This window comes from Macaca fascicularis, chromosome 12 (genome assembly GCF_037993035.2).
Source record: "Macaca fascicularis isolate 582-1 chromosome 12, T2T-MFA8v1.1".
NCBI lineage: Eukaryota > Metazoa > Chordata > Mammalia > Primates > Cercopithecidae > Macaca > Macaca fascicularis.
The window spans coordinates 102,897,333-102,916,562 of record NC_088386.1 but is presented as its reverse complement, the minus strand read 5'-3'; the positions used below and the strand labels follow the sequence as shown (position 1 = coordinate 102,916,562).

General features: G+C 41.3%; 1 protein-coding gene and 1 long non-coding RNA gene across 21 annotated transcripts in view; one reads left to right on the top strand and one right to left on the bottom strand.

Annotated features, from left to right (window-relative positions):
* LOC102138880 (uncharacterized) overlaps positions 1-19,230 on the top strand; it is a 205,519-nt gene that overhangs the window by 72,501 nt on the left and 113,788 nt on the right. The gene's annotated exons all lie outside the window — the stretch shown is intronic.
* Positions 1-19,230, bottom strand: part of CPO (carboxypeptidase O) — a 31,852-nt gene that overhangs the window by 2,556 nt on the left and 10,066 nt on the right. The window contains exons 2-8 of the mRNA XM_005574078.4: positions 19,083-19,179; positions 13,135-13,236; positions 10,303-10,407; positions 8,974-9,084; positions 7,774-7,864; positions 6,425-6,627; positions 367-451 (exon numbers count right to left, since the gene is read on the bottom strand). Of these exons, the coding sequence (XP_005574135.2) occupies positions 367-451; positions 6,425-6,627; positions 7,774-7,864; positions 8,974-9,084; positions 10,303-10,407; positions 13,135-13,236; positions 19,083-19,179 (794 nt within the window). The remainder of the gene's footprint in view (positions 1-366; positions 452-6,424; positions 6,628-7,773; positions 7,865-8,973; positions 9,085-10,302; positions 10,408-13,134; positions 13,237-19,082; positions 19,180-19,230) is intronic.

Here is a 19,230-nt window from a genome sequence, read left to right as displayed (position 1 = left end):
CTCCAGGGCTTTCTTAGCTTGATGGGTCCTCTGGGAACTGAATTGACTGACCAAAGGTCAGTGGACAGTGTCCTTCCTGTTACCTCCTGTGCCTTCTAGCTGGCCAGCTCTTTTAAACTGAAGCCAGGGGAAGTTCTGGTCTGAGCCAGCGCATTAATTCTTTTTCTTTTAGTTCATACCTTATCCCTAGAGAGTATAATTCTGGATTTGTACAGACTCCCTTTTATCCTTGGTCATTTTGATTTGTACAACTCCCTGTTGATCCCAGGAACTCTTCTGTTCCTCTCCCGCCTATCTCGCCACCCAAAGTCCACTGACTTCTTTTGTGCCTTAGATACTATTGAAGAGGCAAAAAAAGATACTTACATAAAATATCTGCACTCGATCCAACTCTATAATTGGTTCCATACTTTGCTTTCAATGCATTTGCTGCCTTCTGTCCAACTTGAATCTGTAGGTGGGAAATGCAGAGACAGATATCTGGTGTTTAAAATAAATCCAACAATCCAAGCGTTTGGTGTTTTGTCCAGATTCATCTCCAGAGTTTTAGGCCACCTTTCCAACTTCCCATTGGACATCTACATCTAGGTAGCCTGCTGGTACCTCAGATTCAACACGCTCAAATCCATTTTCACCATCTATCCCGCTAATAAGGCTGCTCTGACTTTCATATTTCTGGGCTTGCATGCTCTACCAAACACACATGTAGAATTCTGCAGGCATCTCTGATATTCCATCTCTAAAACAGTTGCCAAGTTGCATTTCCAGTGTCATCATTCTATGTCGGACTCTACCTCTGAAATGGTCTGTGGCATCTTTTTTTTTTTTTTTTTTTTGAGATGGAGTCTCATTCTGTCGCCCAGGCTGGAGTACAGTGGCACAATCTTGGCTCACCGCAACCTCCGCCACCCGGGTTCAAGCGATTCTCCTCCTGCAGCCTCCCAAGTAGCTGGGATTACAAGTGCCTGCCACCGCACCCAGCTAATTTTTGTGGTTTTTTAGTAGAGATAGGGTTTCACCATCTTGTCCAGGCTAGTCTTGAACTCCTGACCTCATGATCCACCAGTCTCGGCCTCCCAAAGTGCTGGGATTACAGGCATGAGCCACCATGCCTGGCTGTCTGTGGCATCTTCTAATAGATTTCCATTCCTCTCACCAATCCTTCTTTCAAGTTCTCCCACCTGGCTTCCAGATGAAATTTTGTAGCATACAGCTATGATCAGGATCCTGTGGAAAAGTCTTCAAGAGCTCCTGGTTGCTCACTGAATTAAGTACAAACTTCTCAGCCTAGTTTTTGAGATCCTCTCCAATATGACTCTACCCCACCTTCCCAAAACCACATTTTGTCATCCCCCCAGATGATAGTCAAAAACTCGTTTTCCTACCATTCCTCAGCCTTGCCCCATATTCCTCAGCCTCTATCTTTCCTCAGGATGTTTCCTCCACATGGAATCCCTACCTCTTATCTCTGCTATTGAAATTCTGCCCAGCCTCAAAGGACTTTTTCAAATGCCAACTTCTCCAAAAGGCCTTACCTGATCCCTACAACTGGATTCTATTTCTTCCCACTTTGAACCCCCATAGCCCTTTCTTCATATCTCTCTCTGACTCCCCTCTTTGTTTTCCTTATAGTGTTTATCTCTCATAGCATTTCAGAGCTGGAAGTCATACCCGTCCCCACACCTACCACCACTTCACCTCTGCAGCCCCTTTCCTGAGATCAGAGTCACGTTAGTGAGGCCCAAGTCTACTGGCTGGGCTCATTGACCTTCTGATGCATCTCTTCTAGGTTTGCCGACAGACCCTCTAGGTATTCCCTAGCCTAGACATGTGTGTTCTACCCGTCAGATGGAATATCCCACTGCTTCCCGTGATAGTCTCCCTCCCTGCCTGTACTGTGATCCACCATAGCTTTACCCCTCAGGGCTGACTGACTGCACTCCAGGTGCACCAGCTCCCCGGATACCTGACTAGGGACAGGCCTCATTTTAGATTCTCTTTCTCCCAGCTCTGTATTGTCCAGCTGAATCCTGAGATGTTGCAGAGTAGTGCTTGTCTAGAGAGGAAACTGGCCCAGCGAAATTCAAAAGGAACAATATTTCTGTTGGCAAAAAGGCAATAAGGATGTTGGGGGGATCATACTGGACGGTTGTGGGCAGTGTTCTTAGGCACTTGAGGCTTTCTGTGTATGACTAAGATCAGAGAAAAAACACTCTGTCAGACATACTTGCAAGTCACTTGCTCTCTCTCTACTCACTAAGAATGCCATTTTGGCCATTCACCTTCTCCCTCACTTCCTAAAAAGGGATTCTGAGTCTGCCTCAGTTCCTGGGTTTGTGTTATCCAGAATTGAGATAATGGGTAGGGAGAGGCTAAAAAAGCTGGTTTAATCATTTACACTGGGAGGAGGTCCAAGAACGGTCTGCTGGAGAGAGAAATTCTGGTAAGGAAATGAGAGTGAGGGGTGGGCAGGATTCAGGGTAGCTGCTGTATGTAATGAAGTTGAGAGAAGGAGCCTGGGAAAAGCATTGTGATTTACCAACCACATTCCCTTCTGAAGTTCTTTAAGAGTCTCTAGCAGAGATACGAATTGCTTTTAATTATTTTTAATTCCCATGTGGGGTGTTTGTGTGTGTGTGTGTGTGTGTGTGTGTGTGTGTGTGTGTGTTTTAATGGAACACCATGCTAACTGGTCCATGTGAGGCCTTACCTTTCATTTGAGATATATGCATCAGACCCAGACTATACTTGCCAACCAAATGGTTCCTTGCTTTTTTTTTCTCTTTCCTGCAGCTCACCCTTGACAACAAATTTTTTTTTCTCATTGCCAGCCATCATTTATTTTATGTGACATCATTCCCTTTCCTCAAATCCTGGCTGTGGAGTAGGAAATAGTCTTTCCAGTTTACCCTTCTTTGTTGATAAAAGAACTTCTGAGTTCTATTTTAATAATTCCATGAGGAATTACTATGGAGAAGCGGAGAGGAGTAAGAGATAGATATGAGAGGCATTCAGTTGTGATCCTCAGCTTAGCTATTTGGGCCCTTCTGAGAAGATAAAATGGAAATCCCCTAGACTTCTGAATCCAACTTCTGTCTCTGGAGGTGGAACTCCTGATTGTACTTCTCTCTCCTGACACTACATTGCAAGGCTATGATAGAGCCAATTTCTTTGCTGCCCTTTTTTTCTCAGCCTACAGGTACTTCCTAATAAAAATAATAAAAACTCATTTGCCAATAGTACATAATATACATTTCTAAAAACCTCTGGCCTGCTTAACAACTCCTTCTCTGGGCCCAGAGAATTTCCTGTAAGCATATATTCAGAGGCAGGCCCACAGAATGGTTGAATAAAGCCCTGGTCTGGTAGGGGTGGTGGCAACAGAGCTTGGGATGGAGTACAGAGGCTGATCCGAAGAGAATTCAAATGGAAAGAATGTAAGCATGTAAAACATTAAAATTCTTATAGCTCTTCTAATTTCCAGAGCAGTTTAGAAAGAGTCTATATATAGTTATGTTTCTCCTACATAGTGATTGCCAAGCTGTCTATCACGTAGTATAATATTTACCATGATTTCTATAAACTTTTGGTTTTGTAAATAATAAAGATTAATTACTAGTCTCTGTTGCTTGTAAATAGTACTAGAAATGGAAATCTCCTTGGAGCAGTTGGCTTGATTCTGTGTCTTTGTGCACTCTATCAAAGCTTGCCCCCAAGAACCTAAAAACACTGCTAAGTAGCTTCAATAAGGTAGACATGTGGTAGTAAAATATTCACAGTCTTTTTATTGAAAAGGCTTGGAGATGACTGTTTATGTGAACTCTTCAGCACCTGAGACTGTAAGAGACACAGAATTGAAGCCATCTTTCTCAATTTGATTTACTGTTTTCTGTATATAGTGCTATGAAGTTGCTAGTTATTCCCTTCTTAGAGTTACTGTCCAGCAGTGGTGGTGCCATTGCCTCAGGTCCCTCCTGCTGTCTTGCTCCTTCTAGCCTCTGGCCACAGCACAGGGCTCTAACCAGACAGTCAATCAGCAGTAGGAGACCCTCCAACCTTTGAATACAAACTTGCAAAATGGTCACATAGTATCTGTTTTCCTGAACCAATTAGAGAATGAAGTACCCAAGAAACATACTGGAATATACTAGCCTCCTTTTTCTGTTGGTGGAAGACCCCTTTCCATCAAACATCTCTAATTACCTGTCTTTGGAGATTCATCTGTGTTTGTCACAGACCCCTTTAAGCAGAAGGTAGGAATCTACAACAAATATCCCCAAAACTGGGAAAAAGGGAGCATTCTGGGCTTCTTGACTGAAATATCTGCTTCTGTATATTTCTTTATTGAAGAAATAGAACTTCCAGTTCTCACAAATGAGAAGGAAATAGCGCATAGTTGACTGGGAATCTAGCTGATAGACTCCTAGAAGTTGCACACCCTTTCTGAGCAGAGAGAGGCAGTGTGAGGTAGTGGGATGATGAATGTGTCCTCTGGAGTCTAAAGACATGAGTTCCAGCCTGGGCCCCACCACTTTCTATTTATAGAGTTCTGAAGATAAAGTTAACTCAGAGTTTCAATTTCTATACTCCAAAGTGAATGTAATATATTATCATGAGGGTCAAAGGAGATAATAGCTATAAATCTCTCTGTAAATTGTAAAGATCTAGGCAGATGTTAGTTATTTCCACGTGTTACAAAATGATCATGCAGTACAAGTGTTCCTGGACCAAGAAAAGAAAGAATAATTGCAAGAAAGGTACTTGAGTATTGTTGGATATTTTTGAGTGTTGGGAGAAGGGCTCCCTCCAACATAGGTCTATAGTAGTTTTTCTTTTAGTGTTCAGGCCTTGTGTCTTCCGGGTTGTGCTCCAGAGGGAGATGTGCAAGAGGTGTAACCTAACCAAGAGGTCATCAGGCCTCTGTGATATTAAGAACAGGGCAAGCTTAGCCCCACTCCTTCTCAGCATTTGCATATAAAGAGGAGCATGTTTTTTTAAAAAATAAAAAGATAAACAGAAAATAACAAGTGTTGGCAAGAATGTGGAGAAACCCTTAGGTACTGTTGGTGGGAATATCAAATGGAGCAGCCTCTATAAAAAACAGTATGGTGGTTCCCCCCAAAATTAAAAATAGCGTTGCCATGTGATCCAGCAATTACATTTTGGATATGAATCCACAAAAATTGAAAGCAGAGTCTTAAGAGAGATTCACACACGCATATTCAGAGCAGCATTGTTCACAATAGCCAAAAGGTGGAAGCAACCCAAGTGCGTCCATTGGCAGATAAGTGGATGGGATGAACAAAATGTAGTGTATACACACAGTGGAATGTTATTTGGCTTTACGAAGGAAGAAAATTAGGATACACCCTACAACATGGGGAAACTTGGGATAATATGCTTAGTGAAAGCCAGTCATAAAAAGACAAATACTGCATGATTCTATTATATGAGGTATCTAGAGTAGTCAGATTCATAGAAACAGACAGTAGAGTGATGGTTGCCAGGGACTCGTATAGGAAGAAATGGAAAGTTGTTTAATGGGCATAGTTTCAATTATGCAAGATGAAGAAGTTCTGGTGATTGGCTGCATAACAATGTGAATATACTTAACACTACCAAACTGTATACTTTAAAAATGGTTAAGATAGTAAATTTTATGTTTATTTTACTACAATTAAAAATGGAAAAAAAAATAAAAAATAAAAGGAAAACAAATATTGCAATTTGCAATTCTAAATTTACCCTCTCTTTGATTTGTGTCTGTTGTCCTCTGGTTCACAAAAGGGCAAAGAGCCCAGTCCTTCTCAGTAATTCTGCCCAACAGTGCTTGGGTAAACACAGCTTCAGAGAAGGACCCGGATAAGACCAAAAACAGTTTCCCAAATGCAAGCTCCAGCTTGCATTTTGCTGGCACTTCCCCTTACAAATAATCCTAAGCAAATACTGAAGGAAGAGTTTAGAAGAAAATAGAGCATTGTGTTTAGCAGAGAAGAGAGCAGATATTATTTAGCCATGTTATTTTAGATATGCCATATTCCACTAACAGCTGGCAAGTTCTTGAAAGCATGGTTCAAAAGCTGTAATTGCTGAACGGAGCTTCAAGAGAATTTACAGAAATGAAAGTGCATTCCTGCAGATTATTAACATAATCATCTCATTTATATTATAGATGAATACCTAAGATGTCTCCCAACTTGACACTTTATGAAACAGGTAGTTAATTAACGTAGGTAAAGCAGCATTTAACCCAAAGCCTTCCCAGCAGGCGTCTGGCAAGGTGCAAAAGCAGGAAAAAGAATATAGGGATAAGCAGAGAGAACAAAAGGGCAACTGGAGCCAAAATCTTGGAAATGGAAATCAGAAAAAGGAAGGCAGAGGTCTTGCTGAGGTTTTTCTGGAGGCCTTCGTGCTGTGGACTCACCATTTCTGGGTGGTTACTTGATTTATTTTTGGTGTAGCCATAAGGTGTGAGAATTAACTGCCCATAAGAGTGCATGGTCAGGAAGCACAAAATATCGTCCTTCTTGCTCTCTACAAAGCTGGCAACGGCTTTAGTCTCTGGTTCAGACACTGGCCCTGTCCCACAGAATGTTTGATCTTGGCAGTTTCTAGATGCGCCAATGCCTAGAATATGGAAGAAACCACAAAGAAGGCTGCATGATCTCAGTTTGGAAATGACCAATGGCAAGGAGTCATCCATACTCAGGGCATCTGTGAGTAGAATCAGCGCCTGCCCTTGGTTGAGTTAGTCTTGGCTAGATTAGTCAACTTGTATAGTCACTGAAGGATAACCATTCTAGAAGGAACTCAGAATGGCAGAAAGGGATAACGTTAGGATTTAGAAACAAACTCCATGCTTCCATGGCCCAGGAAAGGGGCTACAAAAATGAAATGGCATTTTAGTATACTTTTACTTAAACCTGTGGTGGGCCCTGAAACAAATGCCTGGAAAGCAGTTCTTGGGTTCCTGGGTAAGGTTCTGACGTTGTCTTTTTGATTTAAATCTCTCCTTCATATCTTACTAGCTTGAGTCTCATTAGAGCTATTTAGCAAGGACATAAGTGGTCTGTAATCCTCATTAATAATAATAAGAATGATCAGCTGAGCACCTCTTATCTGCCAGGTACTGTACCCAACACTTCCTAAGTAGCATCCCATTTAATCCCCACAACAACCTACTGATAAGGTAGGGTTACTGTGACCCACATTTTACATAAAAGAAAACTAAAGCAGAGAGATGAAGCAATTTTTTCAAGACCACACAGCTGCCAAGTCTCAATTTTAACCCTTCCCATCTGGTTAATGGCAATGTTCTCAGCCATTCCTCCTTCTTTATTTGCTTCCAATTCACTGGGCATATTGAGATTTGGAAACATGAAAATGCCATAAGGAGAGAAAAATGTTTGGTTTGTTTACTGCCCACCCCCTGCTATGAAATAATCTGCAAGGATAAGTCTCTGATTTTTCTTTTCCTTATGATAATTCATATATTTAAAAACAAAGGGATGGATTTGAAATATATCCACACTGGTCTAAGTCTACTTTGTTCTTGTTTAGCCAGCCTCACTTGAAGAGAGTCCTGTACTGGAATGCTGATAGCTCTTACTATCTAGATGATATTATCCTGTTAGAGGGAATAAAACTCATTAGGAAGCCCAGAAAGCTATATTAGATGTTTATTTTCAAAAATTATACATTTAGTAATTCATCTCTTTTCTTACTTCTCAGCTTTATATTTGTTCATAATTCATCTACTAAGCAGGTACTTACTGCACCAAGATGCATTGAAATTTCGATTGAGATCCGTCCCAAAACATGTGCCATTATTATGGGGTGAACGGGATTTCCTCCAAAGACGATCCTGTAGCAGAGGAACATAGGGATGTTGCTGTTCTAAGGTTTCATAAATCACAGTGTTGGTGATGATAGGTGGTCCTTGAACATGAAAAATGTTTCCTGGGATTATCTGGAAGAACTTCCCTTTAACATGAGGCAGCTTGTGTGTGTAATTTTTAGTCTTACAGATGGGCTAGCAGCCCCCAATAATAGGAACATCTGTACAACCAAAAGTATACATACATGTAAACAATTAAATTGGAGGAAGTAGTTTGGCCTTTTCCTCATGAGCAGATTAGCAGTGCCTGTGGACGTGATCTGCTTACTCAGGGAACGTTTGCTTTGGAGTCATTTTTTACGTCCAAGTGATACGGGATGAAAGGGAAATAGCTTGACAGATGGAAAAAGGCCGTTCCAGGTGTGTCAGAGATGGTCTCTGCACATTTCTGGAAGCTGAAGACTGATGAATGGAGATGGAAATAAAGACAAGTGTCATCAGACAAGCACAGAGGGAGGACTCGATTCACACACGAGGCCAGAAAGGCTATTCCAGAGAAAGGGGCCCCTGAAGTCCTTAGGGGAGCAATGGAAAAGAGGAGGCAATGAATACTCTCTAGAAATAGGGGCTCTTATTTGAGGAGTGATAGACTTCAGGGACATTTTAAAGAGACAGTTGTCTGCTGCATAAAAAGCCTTTATGTGATGTTTGCCCCCTGTGTGAATGAGTGCATTGAGAAATGTAGGCTGGTTTTGTGTTGATACATTATTCATTCCCTTTATGCTTCTAGAACTGATTTGACATGGATGCAAGTTGGTACATGAATTTTTATCAATATAATCCTAATTGGGTGGCAGGCAATCCACAAACATTAAGAAGATGGAAGAGAAGAGGAAGAAACAAAGAAAAAACCTGTAATGGACTTCAACTCTAAAAAGGCCTTAGGCTTCCTCAGGCCTAAACTTAGTGTAGGTGGTTTGATTAAAGATGTTAAGCTGATTTTTATCCCAAATGGGGTTCCTTTCTTTACAAAGGTATAAAATATTTTTAGAGCTGGAATGGCTAATGCTGAAAAATTAACCTGAATTGAGCTTTAGTTCATGAATGCATCCCAAGACCAAACATGGTGTACTCACAGTTGTCCAAGTGTAGATATAACCATCTATGTTAAGAACTGGAAGGACATAGAAGTCCAGGTTCCTAAGGAGCTTGCGTATCCTTGAGTTGTCTTTATAGTTTTGTAGAATCTGGAAATTTAAGAAAGAAATGTTCAGAATTATTTTGAGAAGAGATCTTTTCTCTCTTAATTTCCTACCAATTTCAACTTGATTATAAGAGGTGACTGCACATCAAACCTCCACCCTCCAGCCCCCAAGCCCTCCTCCGTTGTCTTATTATGGTAGTTGTTCCCAAATTTTATCACACATCAGAATCACTGAGGGACCTGTTAAGACACAGATTGCTGGCCTCTGCTCTCCCTTACCCCATTCACCTCCCACCATCCCTGTCTCTGCATGTTTCTAATTCACTAGGTTTGAAATGGAGCCCAAGACTTTGCATTTCTAGTAAGTTTACAGTTGGTATTGATACTGTTGATCTGGGGACAACACTCTGAGAACTACTCTTGATGGGTTTCTCTGTGTTTGGGTTTCTGAGAAAACTGACCAAGAAAGTATTCTGTATTACTTTTAAAGGTTTCTTATTCCCTCAAGGGAGGATTATAAGTAATACACAAAAATTCACTATGCTGGGTATTTTCTGTATGCTAATCTCTTAATCCACACTACAGACCCATGAAGCAGTTATTTCATACTCTTTTTACAGATGAAAAACTAGAAAATTGGCCAGGCATGGTGGCTCACACCTGTAATCCCAGCACTTTGGGAGGCCAGGGCGGGTGGATCGCCTGAGATCAGGGGTTCCAGACCAGCCTGACCAACATGGAGAAACCCCATGTCTACTAAAAATACAAAATTAGCTGGGCATAGTGGTGCATGCCTGTAATACCAGCTACTCAAGAGGCTAAGGCAGGAGAATCGCTTGAACCCAGAAGGCAGAGGTTTCATTGAGCTGAGATAGCCCATTAAACTCCATCCTGGGCAACAAGAGCAAAACTCCATCTCAAAAAAACAAAAACAAAAACAAAACCTAGAAAATTTGCCAAATACTATTAGAAAGAGGCACAGACAGGATTCAAACTCATCTCTGACTCCACAGACATTTGTTCTTCTACATTTAGATATGTTTACTCTCCAATAAAAATTATTTTGGATGCACTGGAAATAGATCAGAATATTGTTTTCAGTGAAGTTACTCATTAATTTTATTTCACTTGAGGTGAAGGATTAGCACAGTAAAGAGTTGCATCACTAACATGTGAAAGAAGCATGGTTTGTAAGTAGCCAAGAAGTGACAGGTATTTTATGGGGGTGATTTACCAGTATGAGGAAGCTAAAGATACTTACTTCTTTGACAAACCATTGGCAAAAAGCAGGAGCAATCCATTCTCTGGCGTGAATTCCACAGTCCATCCAAATGATCTTTTTGGGATTACCAGATGGTTGGCTGATCTGGAGAAGACATCCATGCCCCATTACCAAACAATTGCTGATTATTGTAAGCCACTGTGCAAAGTTATGAGATTTTTAATTCCCCTAGAGGTCCCTTTTTAAAATCCACTCTGTTGTTTCAAGAGGGAGGCAAGGATGCTAATGAGACAGCCATCAATATGATTCTTTCCTCTGCTACTCTTGTTCTCCTGCCAGTTACCCTGATGGTTGTTCTCAGGACCATGCACTGACTCCCCATGGTACCCACCCCAAAAATGATCTTGCCTATACCTTAAATTATTCCCTAACTATAGATAAAAGTATAACCTCTAATCCACAAGCTAAGAGGCTAAATATGGATAAACTTTATAAAACCTTTGCACTTAGAGTTCACTTAGAGTGGTGAAGTGCACAAGAGGTAATATTCAAGAATCATAGGTCTTTAAAATGAATCCCAATCTCCACTCAAAATTCTTGAAATTTCAAATGGATTCAATTACACAAATTCCCCTTCCCCTGAGAGACTCCCTGACTCCCTGCCAGCCCAATCTTCTTTCCTTCTCCCCATTTGCTATTCTCGTACATCAGTGCAGCCTCACTCTAAGGAAGATTCCCCTCTTTCAGAGGGGTGGGTGGGTGGGAATTAATCTGCTAACTGTGGATTCTCTTTGGTGAAGAGGCTGTTAACACTCCCATGCTTAGAACAGTCATGTCTGTTTTGGATTTGTAAATAGCCTAGACCATGGCTATTTGTTGAAAACCACTGGGAGCTGGGTTGATGAAGGCTCCCTTCCTCTCTATGAGAAACTTACAAAATTAAATAAATACATGACTGGATCTATCATATTCAAGGAATTTTCTCCTTTTAGCCTCATCTATTTTCCAAATTGTCAGGACAATTCCTAATCCACCTCTTACCTTAATTTTTTTTTTTTTTTTGAGACAGAGTCTCGCTCTGTCACCCAGGCTATTGTGCTGTGGCATGATCTCGGCTCACTGTGACCTCCACCTCCCGGGTTCAAGCGATTCTCCTGCCTCAGCCTCCCAAGTAGCTGGGACTATAGGCACGTGCTACCACGCCCAGCTAATTTTTGTATTTTTAGTAGAGATGAGGTTTTACCATGTTAGCTAGGATGGTCTTGATCTCCTGACCTCGTGATCCACCCGCCTCGGCCTCCCAAAGTGCTGGGATTACAGGCGTGAGCCACCGCACCCTCTTATAATTCTCTTATAATTAGCCTTTTTATGAGTACATGTATGCTAACTACATGTTTATCTTTATCAACTCTTTATTATGTGCATGTTCTATTCTTTATAATATGCCCCAGGCAGAGGATATTTAGATGTCTTTTTGGCTGCTTTAGCATAGACTTGGATGGCCTATGGAAAATCAGGTAGGCAGGTGCTCCATGCTTAATATATCAACCAGTTGCTCACATAATCCCTGGGTAAATTCTATTTCAGAGCCAATAATTTTTAAGAGTTGTAGTTAACTCTCAAATTTAGGGCTGTGCTTTGTAAATTAACACACCTACACTAAGTAGTAAGAGAGCAGTGAACTAAGTAACGCTGGTTCTTAATGTCGTACTACTTTAGTAGTGGTTCTTAAACAGTGGTCCAGGACCAGTGGTATCAGCATCACCTAGGAACTTGTTAGAAATGCACTGTGGTATCGCTTCTCAGCCTTTTGGCTATGATCAAGTGTAAAAATGCACTGTGGTTCTGAAACTTGAGTGTGTATCAGAATCACCTGGAGGAAGGCTTGTTAAAACAGATTGTTGGGCTCCAACCTCTGAGTTTCTGATTTAGTAAACCTTTGCAGGGACCTGAGAGTGTGCATTTGTAACAAGCCCTCAGGTGGTGGTGGTGGTGGTGATGCTGCTGCTGCTGCTGCTGCTGATGATGATGATTTAAGTGCTGCCCTTTGAAAACCACTGGTTTGGTGCAGAGATTGTCAACTCTGGCTACACATTAGAATCACCTAGAGAGTGTTCGAAGTACGCCCGGTCCCATCCTGAAACAACTGGGTCAAAATCTATAACCAACTTAGGTGGAGTCTAGGCATAAGGATTATTGGCAGCTCCCAGGTGATTTTAATTTGCAGCCCGAATTGAAAAATCACTGGTCTAGAACCAGGAGCCCAAGGGTCCTGGCCCTGTGGAAAAATGGCTTTTTGGTCCCAAATACTTTTGGTCATGTTGCATGCAAAAGGGGTAGGAGATGCTGGAGACCTGGTTATACCCCTGGCTATACTGACATCTGGCTATGTGGCCTTTCACAAGTCACCTCACTTCTCTGGATCTTTGTTCCCTTAACCATAAAAGGAAGAAGCTAAAAATGAAGGTTCTCTGTGGTTTTCAAACATGTTTCTTTTTTTAAAAGAACGTTTTAAAATTTAAAAATATAAACAAAATAACAACTTAAAATACAGATGAGAAGTGAACGGGCTCTGGTTGAAGCATGAGTGGACATTGTCCACTTCTGGGCCCTGCTGGTTTTCAGCCCTACCCCATGGTCCCACTCAATTCTCCCAAATTCTCTTCACTCCTGAACTTGATTTCACCCAGATGATTAAGGCAAGAACATCTACGAGTTTTGAACTTTAAGAGCCCAGTTTGGGGTGGAAAAAGCGAAGTGATTCTGCATAGCCTCTTTTCCACACTTCTGATTAGAGTCTCTGAATAGTAAACACATATCCTCAGATTGGATAATTCTCCCGGTAAGGTAATTCTCAGCCTTCTCACTCACCTTCAAATAATACATGGGGTGGGTCTCATAGGTCACTCCTAGGAAATGCTGTGTCACCACTTCCTTGTACTTCTCACTGATCTCTCTCATCCACTGATAGATCTGAAACAGCAAGGGAGGACTGTGGCTATCAGCAGGAAGATTGTTTGCATGCCTCTGATTAAGATAACTGCTTCTTTCACTGACACATTGAACTCTGTTATCTTTGCTCTAGACTGCAACAGCCGTGTGGTAAAAGAAACAGAAAAGTAAACCTCCCATCTTTCCCTTTCTTTTACAATCTGTTCTCTCACCAAGTCTTAGGATCTACCATTGCACTTTCAAATAAGTTACTAAGAATTAACAGCTTGAATAACCCACCAGTAACACTTCAGAAACATTGTGTAACAGTACATCCTTCAATTGACCACCAGCCTTAGCTTTCATGTGGCACACAATCATGCCAGAAATTTCAGGTCAGGCTTATTTTGTGAGATTTTCTTCCATCTTTATGGATCCCAGTGATATCTTTTGCTGATATCCATGCGATATGGTTTGACTGTGTCTCTACCCAAATCTCATCTTGAATTCTGTAATCCCCACATGCCATGGGAGGGACCCTGTGGGAGGTAATTGAATCATGGGTGTGGGCTTTTCCCATGCTGTTCTCACGATAGTGAATAAGTCTCACAAGATCTGATGGATTTAGAAGGTGCTACCCCCAACCCCCTTCGCTCTGCACTTCTCCTTGCTGCTGCCATGTGAAGAAGGAATTGTTTGTTTCCCCTTCCACCATGATTGTAGTTTCCTGAGGCCTCCCCAGCCCTGCTGAACTGTAAGTCAATTAAACCTCTTTCCTTTATGAATTACCCAGTCTCTTGTATGTCTTCACAGCATTGTGAAAATGGACTAATACAGTATATTAGTACTAGTAGAGTAGGGTCCTTCTATAAGGATACCTGAAAATGTGGACACGACTTTGGAACTGGGTGAAAGGCAGAGGTTGGGAACAGTTTGGAGGGCCCAGTAGAAGAAAGAAAAATGTGGAAAAGTTTGGAACTTCCTAGAGACTTATTGAATGGCTTTGACCAAAATACTGATAGTGATATGGACAATAAGGTCCAGGCTGAGGTGGTCTCAGATGGAGATAAGGAACTTGCTGAGAATTTAAGCAAAGGTGACTCTTGTTATGCTTTAGCAAAGAGACAGGAGGCATTTTGCCCCTGCCCTAGAGATCTGTGGAACTTTGAACTTGAGAGAGATGATTTAGGGTATCTGGAGGAAGAAATTTCTAGGGAGTAAAGTGTTCAAGAGGTGACAGAGCATAAAGGTTTGGAAAATTTGCAGCCTGACAATGCAATAGAAAAGAAAAACTAATTTTCCGGGGAGAAATTCAAGCCTGCTGCAGAAATTTGCGTAAGTAATCAGGAGCCAATTGTTAATCACCAAGAGAATGGGAAAATGTCTCCAGGGCATGTGGGAGACCTTCACAGCATCCCCTCCCATCATAGGCCTGGAGGCCTAGGAGGAAAAATTGGTATCATGGGCCAGATTCAGGGCCCCCCTGTTCTGTGCAGCATAGGAACTTGGTGCTCTGTGTCCTAGCTGCTTCAGCCATGGCTAAAAGGGGCCAAGGTACAGCTCAGGCCATGACTTCAGAGGGTGAAAGCCCAAAGCCTTGGCAGCTGCCACATGGTATTGAGCCTGCAGGTGCGCAGAAGTCAAGAACTGAGGTTTGGGAACCTCCACCTAGATTTCAGAGGATGCATGTAAATGCCTGGATGTCCAGGCAGAAGTGTGCTGCAAGGGCAGAGCCCTCATGAAGAACCTCATGAAGAACTGCTAGGGCAGTTCAGAAGGGAAATGTGGGGTTGGAACCCCACACAGAGTCCCCACTGGGGCACTGCCTAGTAGAGCTGTGAGAAGAGGGTCACCATCCTCTGGACCCCAGAATGGTAGATCCACTGACAGCTTGCACCATGCACCTGGAAGAACTGCAGACACTCAATGGCAGCCCATGAAAGCAGCCAGGAGTGGGGCTGTACCTTGTAAAGGCACAGGGACAGAACAGTCCAAGGTTGTAGGAGCCCACCTCTTGCATCAGCATGACCTGGATGTGAGACATGGAGTCAAGGGAGATTATTTTGGAGCTTTAAGATTTAATTACTGCTCTATTGAATTTCGGACTTGCTTGGGGCCTGTGGCCCCTTTGTTTTGGCCAATTTTTTTTCCATTTGGAATGGTTGTATTTACCCAATGCCTGTACCCCCATTGTATCTAGGAAGTAACTGACTTGCTTTTGATTTTAAAGGCTCATAGGTGGAAGGGGCTTGCCTCGTCTCAGATGAGACTTTGGACTGTGGACTTTTGAGTTAATGCTGAAATGAGTTAAGACTTTGCGGGACTGTTGAGAAGGCATGATTGGTTTTGAAATGTGACAACATGAGATTTGGGAAGGGCCAGCGGTGGAATACATTGGTTTGGTTGTGTCCCCTCTCAAAACTCATCTTGAATTGTAGTTTCCATAATCTCCATATGTCATGGGAGGAACCTGGTGGGAGGTGATTGGATCATGGGGTGGGAGACAAGCTTTCCTGAGCTGTTCTCATGATAGTGAATAAGTCTCAGGAGACCTGATGGTTTTATAAAGGGCAGTTCCCTTGCACACACTCTCTTGCCTGCTGCCCCCACGTAAGACATACCTTTGCTCCTCCTTCACATTCCACCATGATTGTGAGGCCTCCCCAGCCATGTGGAACTGTGAGTCCATTAAACCTCTTTCCTTTATAAATTACCCAGTCTCGGGTGTGTCCTTATAGCAGCATGAGAACGGACTAATACACCATGGTTCCAAGATTAGAGAAGACCTGAGTATGGCCTTCTCACATGTTCTCACATGCCAACAGAAGTTTCTGTATCAAGTCCTAAGCTAGTTGTTTTGATTCAATTGAGTAGACCTGAATAGTGGCTGATTTACTTACAAGTCTTATGTTGTGCTTAGAAAGAGTTCTTACACCTTGGTCTGGAAGTCCATAACTTGGGGTTCCGTAACAGTGAATGCAATAAGCAAATTCACAAACATAAGACATATTCAGACAATCAGCAGCATTTCACACCTCTTACAATCAATTTCTATATAGTTGATGTCTCTGACAGACAACAACCAAGAGTTATAGTAAATATAGTAAATAATATATTTATTATTATTTACTAAATATAGTAAATAATATACAGTTATTATATATAGTTAATTGGCCAGGTGTGGTGGCTCACACCTGTAATCCCAGCACTTTGGGAGGCCAAGGTGGGTGGATCAAGAGGTCAGGAGTTCAAGACCAACCTGGCAAAGATGGTGAAACCCTATCTCTACTAAAAATACAAAAAAATTAGCTGGGCATGGTGACTGGTGCCTGTAATCTCAGCTACTCAGGAGGCTGAGGCAGAGAACTGCTTGAACCCAGGAGGTGGAGGTTGCAGTGAGCTGAGATTGCCCACTGCACTCCAGCCTGGGCGACAGAGCAAGACTCCATCTCAAAAAAAAAAAAAAAAAAAAAAAAAAGTTAATTGAGGGATAACAAATATCCTATTTGAAAATTGTTATATCTCAATTGACATTCATTTTAGCATGGGATAGGTAGAGATAAAATTTATTATAACAGTAATAATACTTACTCGAGTGAGGGTATTTTCATTTCAGTCTATTCACTGAAAAGAATAACAGCTTACCACAAGCATAGTTGCGTTTATATCTGTGATGGGACTAGGTCAGATGCAGATGCCTTAAGTCTTGAGAGAGCTACAAATAGCAGCCAGTAGCAGCAACAAATATTTTTTATTTATTGCTTGTTCAGTACATAGTAGTATTGTTTATTTCATTTACTCTCACAACAGTGCTACAAGATAGATACTACTATTTCTGTTTCACAGATGAGGAAGCTGAGGATTAAAAAGTTTAAGTGTCTTTGTGAAAGTCACACTGCCAGCAAGTGCTCAAGCCAGGTGTGAACACATCTCTGATACCAGGTCATAAAGCGTCCATGGGCCATACTGGACCTTTTCAAAACTGTAGAACTTTCAGTACTTTGGGGTGACTACTATATAAGAAAGTGTAAATCTTTTCTTGTACTTATTGAAAAAAATTTTGGAAAATATGAATATATTCCCAAATGCTGAGAGAATAAATTGGTAAAGGTCATTCGAAGGGCAAATTGTGCATTTATATAAAAATGTAGACATGCAATGTGACCCAGTAACTCTATTTAGAAATTTATACCTCAAAAAAGATTTGCATAATGTCACATACATACACACATGTACATAAGTAGAAGCTAATTTTTCACTGTATCCAATTTTGGAAACCACCAAACTTATCTTAATAGCAATACAAATATTTCTTTTTTGGGGAGAGAAGCTATGATTCAGTTTATTTTCATATAAATTGTAAAACATTAAATAATATTTTGACCTTTCCAGTTTTACTGTATGGAGATTACAGAGGGTGTGGTTGTAAGGTATAATTTACATGGTCTTGTCTATTTATACTTAAAAGGTACATTCAACATAATTTTTTTTGGTTCCATCCCCTTTTTTTAAAAATTATACTTTAAACTCTAGGATACATGTTCACAACATGCAGGTTTGTTACATAGGTATACATGTGCCATGTTGATTTGCTTCACCCATCAACTCGTCATTTACATTAGGTATATCTCCTAATGCTATCCCTCCCCCAGACTCTCACCCCCCTATTGGCCCTGGTGTGTGATGTTCCCCTCTCTGTGTCCATGTGTTCTCACTATTCAAATCCCACTTATGAGTGAGAACATGTGGTGTTTAGTTTTCTGTCCTTGTGATAGTATGCTTAGAATGATGGTTTCCAGCTTTATCCATGTCCCTGCAAAGGACATGAATTCATCCTTTTTTATGGCTGCATAGCATTCCATGGTGTATAGGTGCCACATTTTCTTAATCCGGTCTATTATTGATGGACATTTGGGTTGGTTCCAAGTCTTTGCTATTGTGAATAGTGCCGCAATAAACATATGTGTGCCTATGTCTTTATCATAGAATGATTTATAATCCTTTGGGTATATGCCCAGTAATGGGATTGCAGGTCAAATGGTATTTCTAGTTCTAGATCCTTGAGGAATCGCCACACTCTCTTCCACAATGGTTGGACTAATTTACACTCCCACCAGCAGTGTAAAATCATTCGTATTTTTCCACAACCTCTCCAGCATTTGTTGTTTCCTGACTTTTTAATGATTGCCATTCTAACTGGCGTGAGATGGTATCTCAACATGGTTTTAAGTTGCATTTCTCTAATGACCAGTGATGATGAGCATTTTTTCATATGTCTGTTGGCTGCATAAATGTCTTCTTTTGAGGAGTGTTTGTTCATATCCTTTGCCCACTTTTTGATGGGGATGTTTTTTTCTTATAAATTTGTTTAAGTTCCTTGTAGATTCTGGATATTAGCCCTTTGTCAGATGCATAGATTATAAAAAAATTTTTTAAAGTTTTCCCCTCTTAAGAACTACTGCATGTGTCCTGTAAATCCTACAAAAAATACATTTCAGCTAAATATGATTCAATCAGAAGGCTTCTCCACCTCACACTCATGTAAACAGCAATGCTGGCCAGCTTAAACTTGCTAAGAACTTGACAAACAAAAATAAAATTTAATTCTGGTTCATGTTCACAGCAGCAAAACTGGCTCATTGGGATGTTCTTGACCATTTTCTTTTTGTTATTAATTTTTTAAAATTTCATATCACCAGCTTTTATAGCTTCAGTGGTGGTGGTGGGTAAGGAGATGTTCAGGAATCCCTTGAACTCAATGTATTGACAGATCTTAACACCACATTTTCAGCCTCTCTAATGCATGGATATTAATAGTGAGCCATTCTTTGCCTGTTCGAAAGTGGGTTGTGACCACCACCAACCTCCCGCCATGTGTCCTTCCTTACCTCTCCCATGGGGTGGTATATGTTATAGGAATACGTCTCCAGGCTCCGTGGACTGACTGGCTTGTCCACAATCTCTTGTCTGTGTTGTGCTAAGGATCTGCAAAGGGAAGAAAGTAAGAGGAAAAGCAGTGATGAAACTGGGATATCC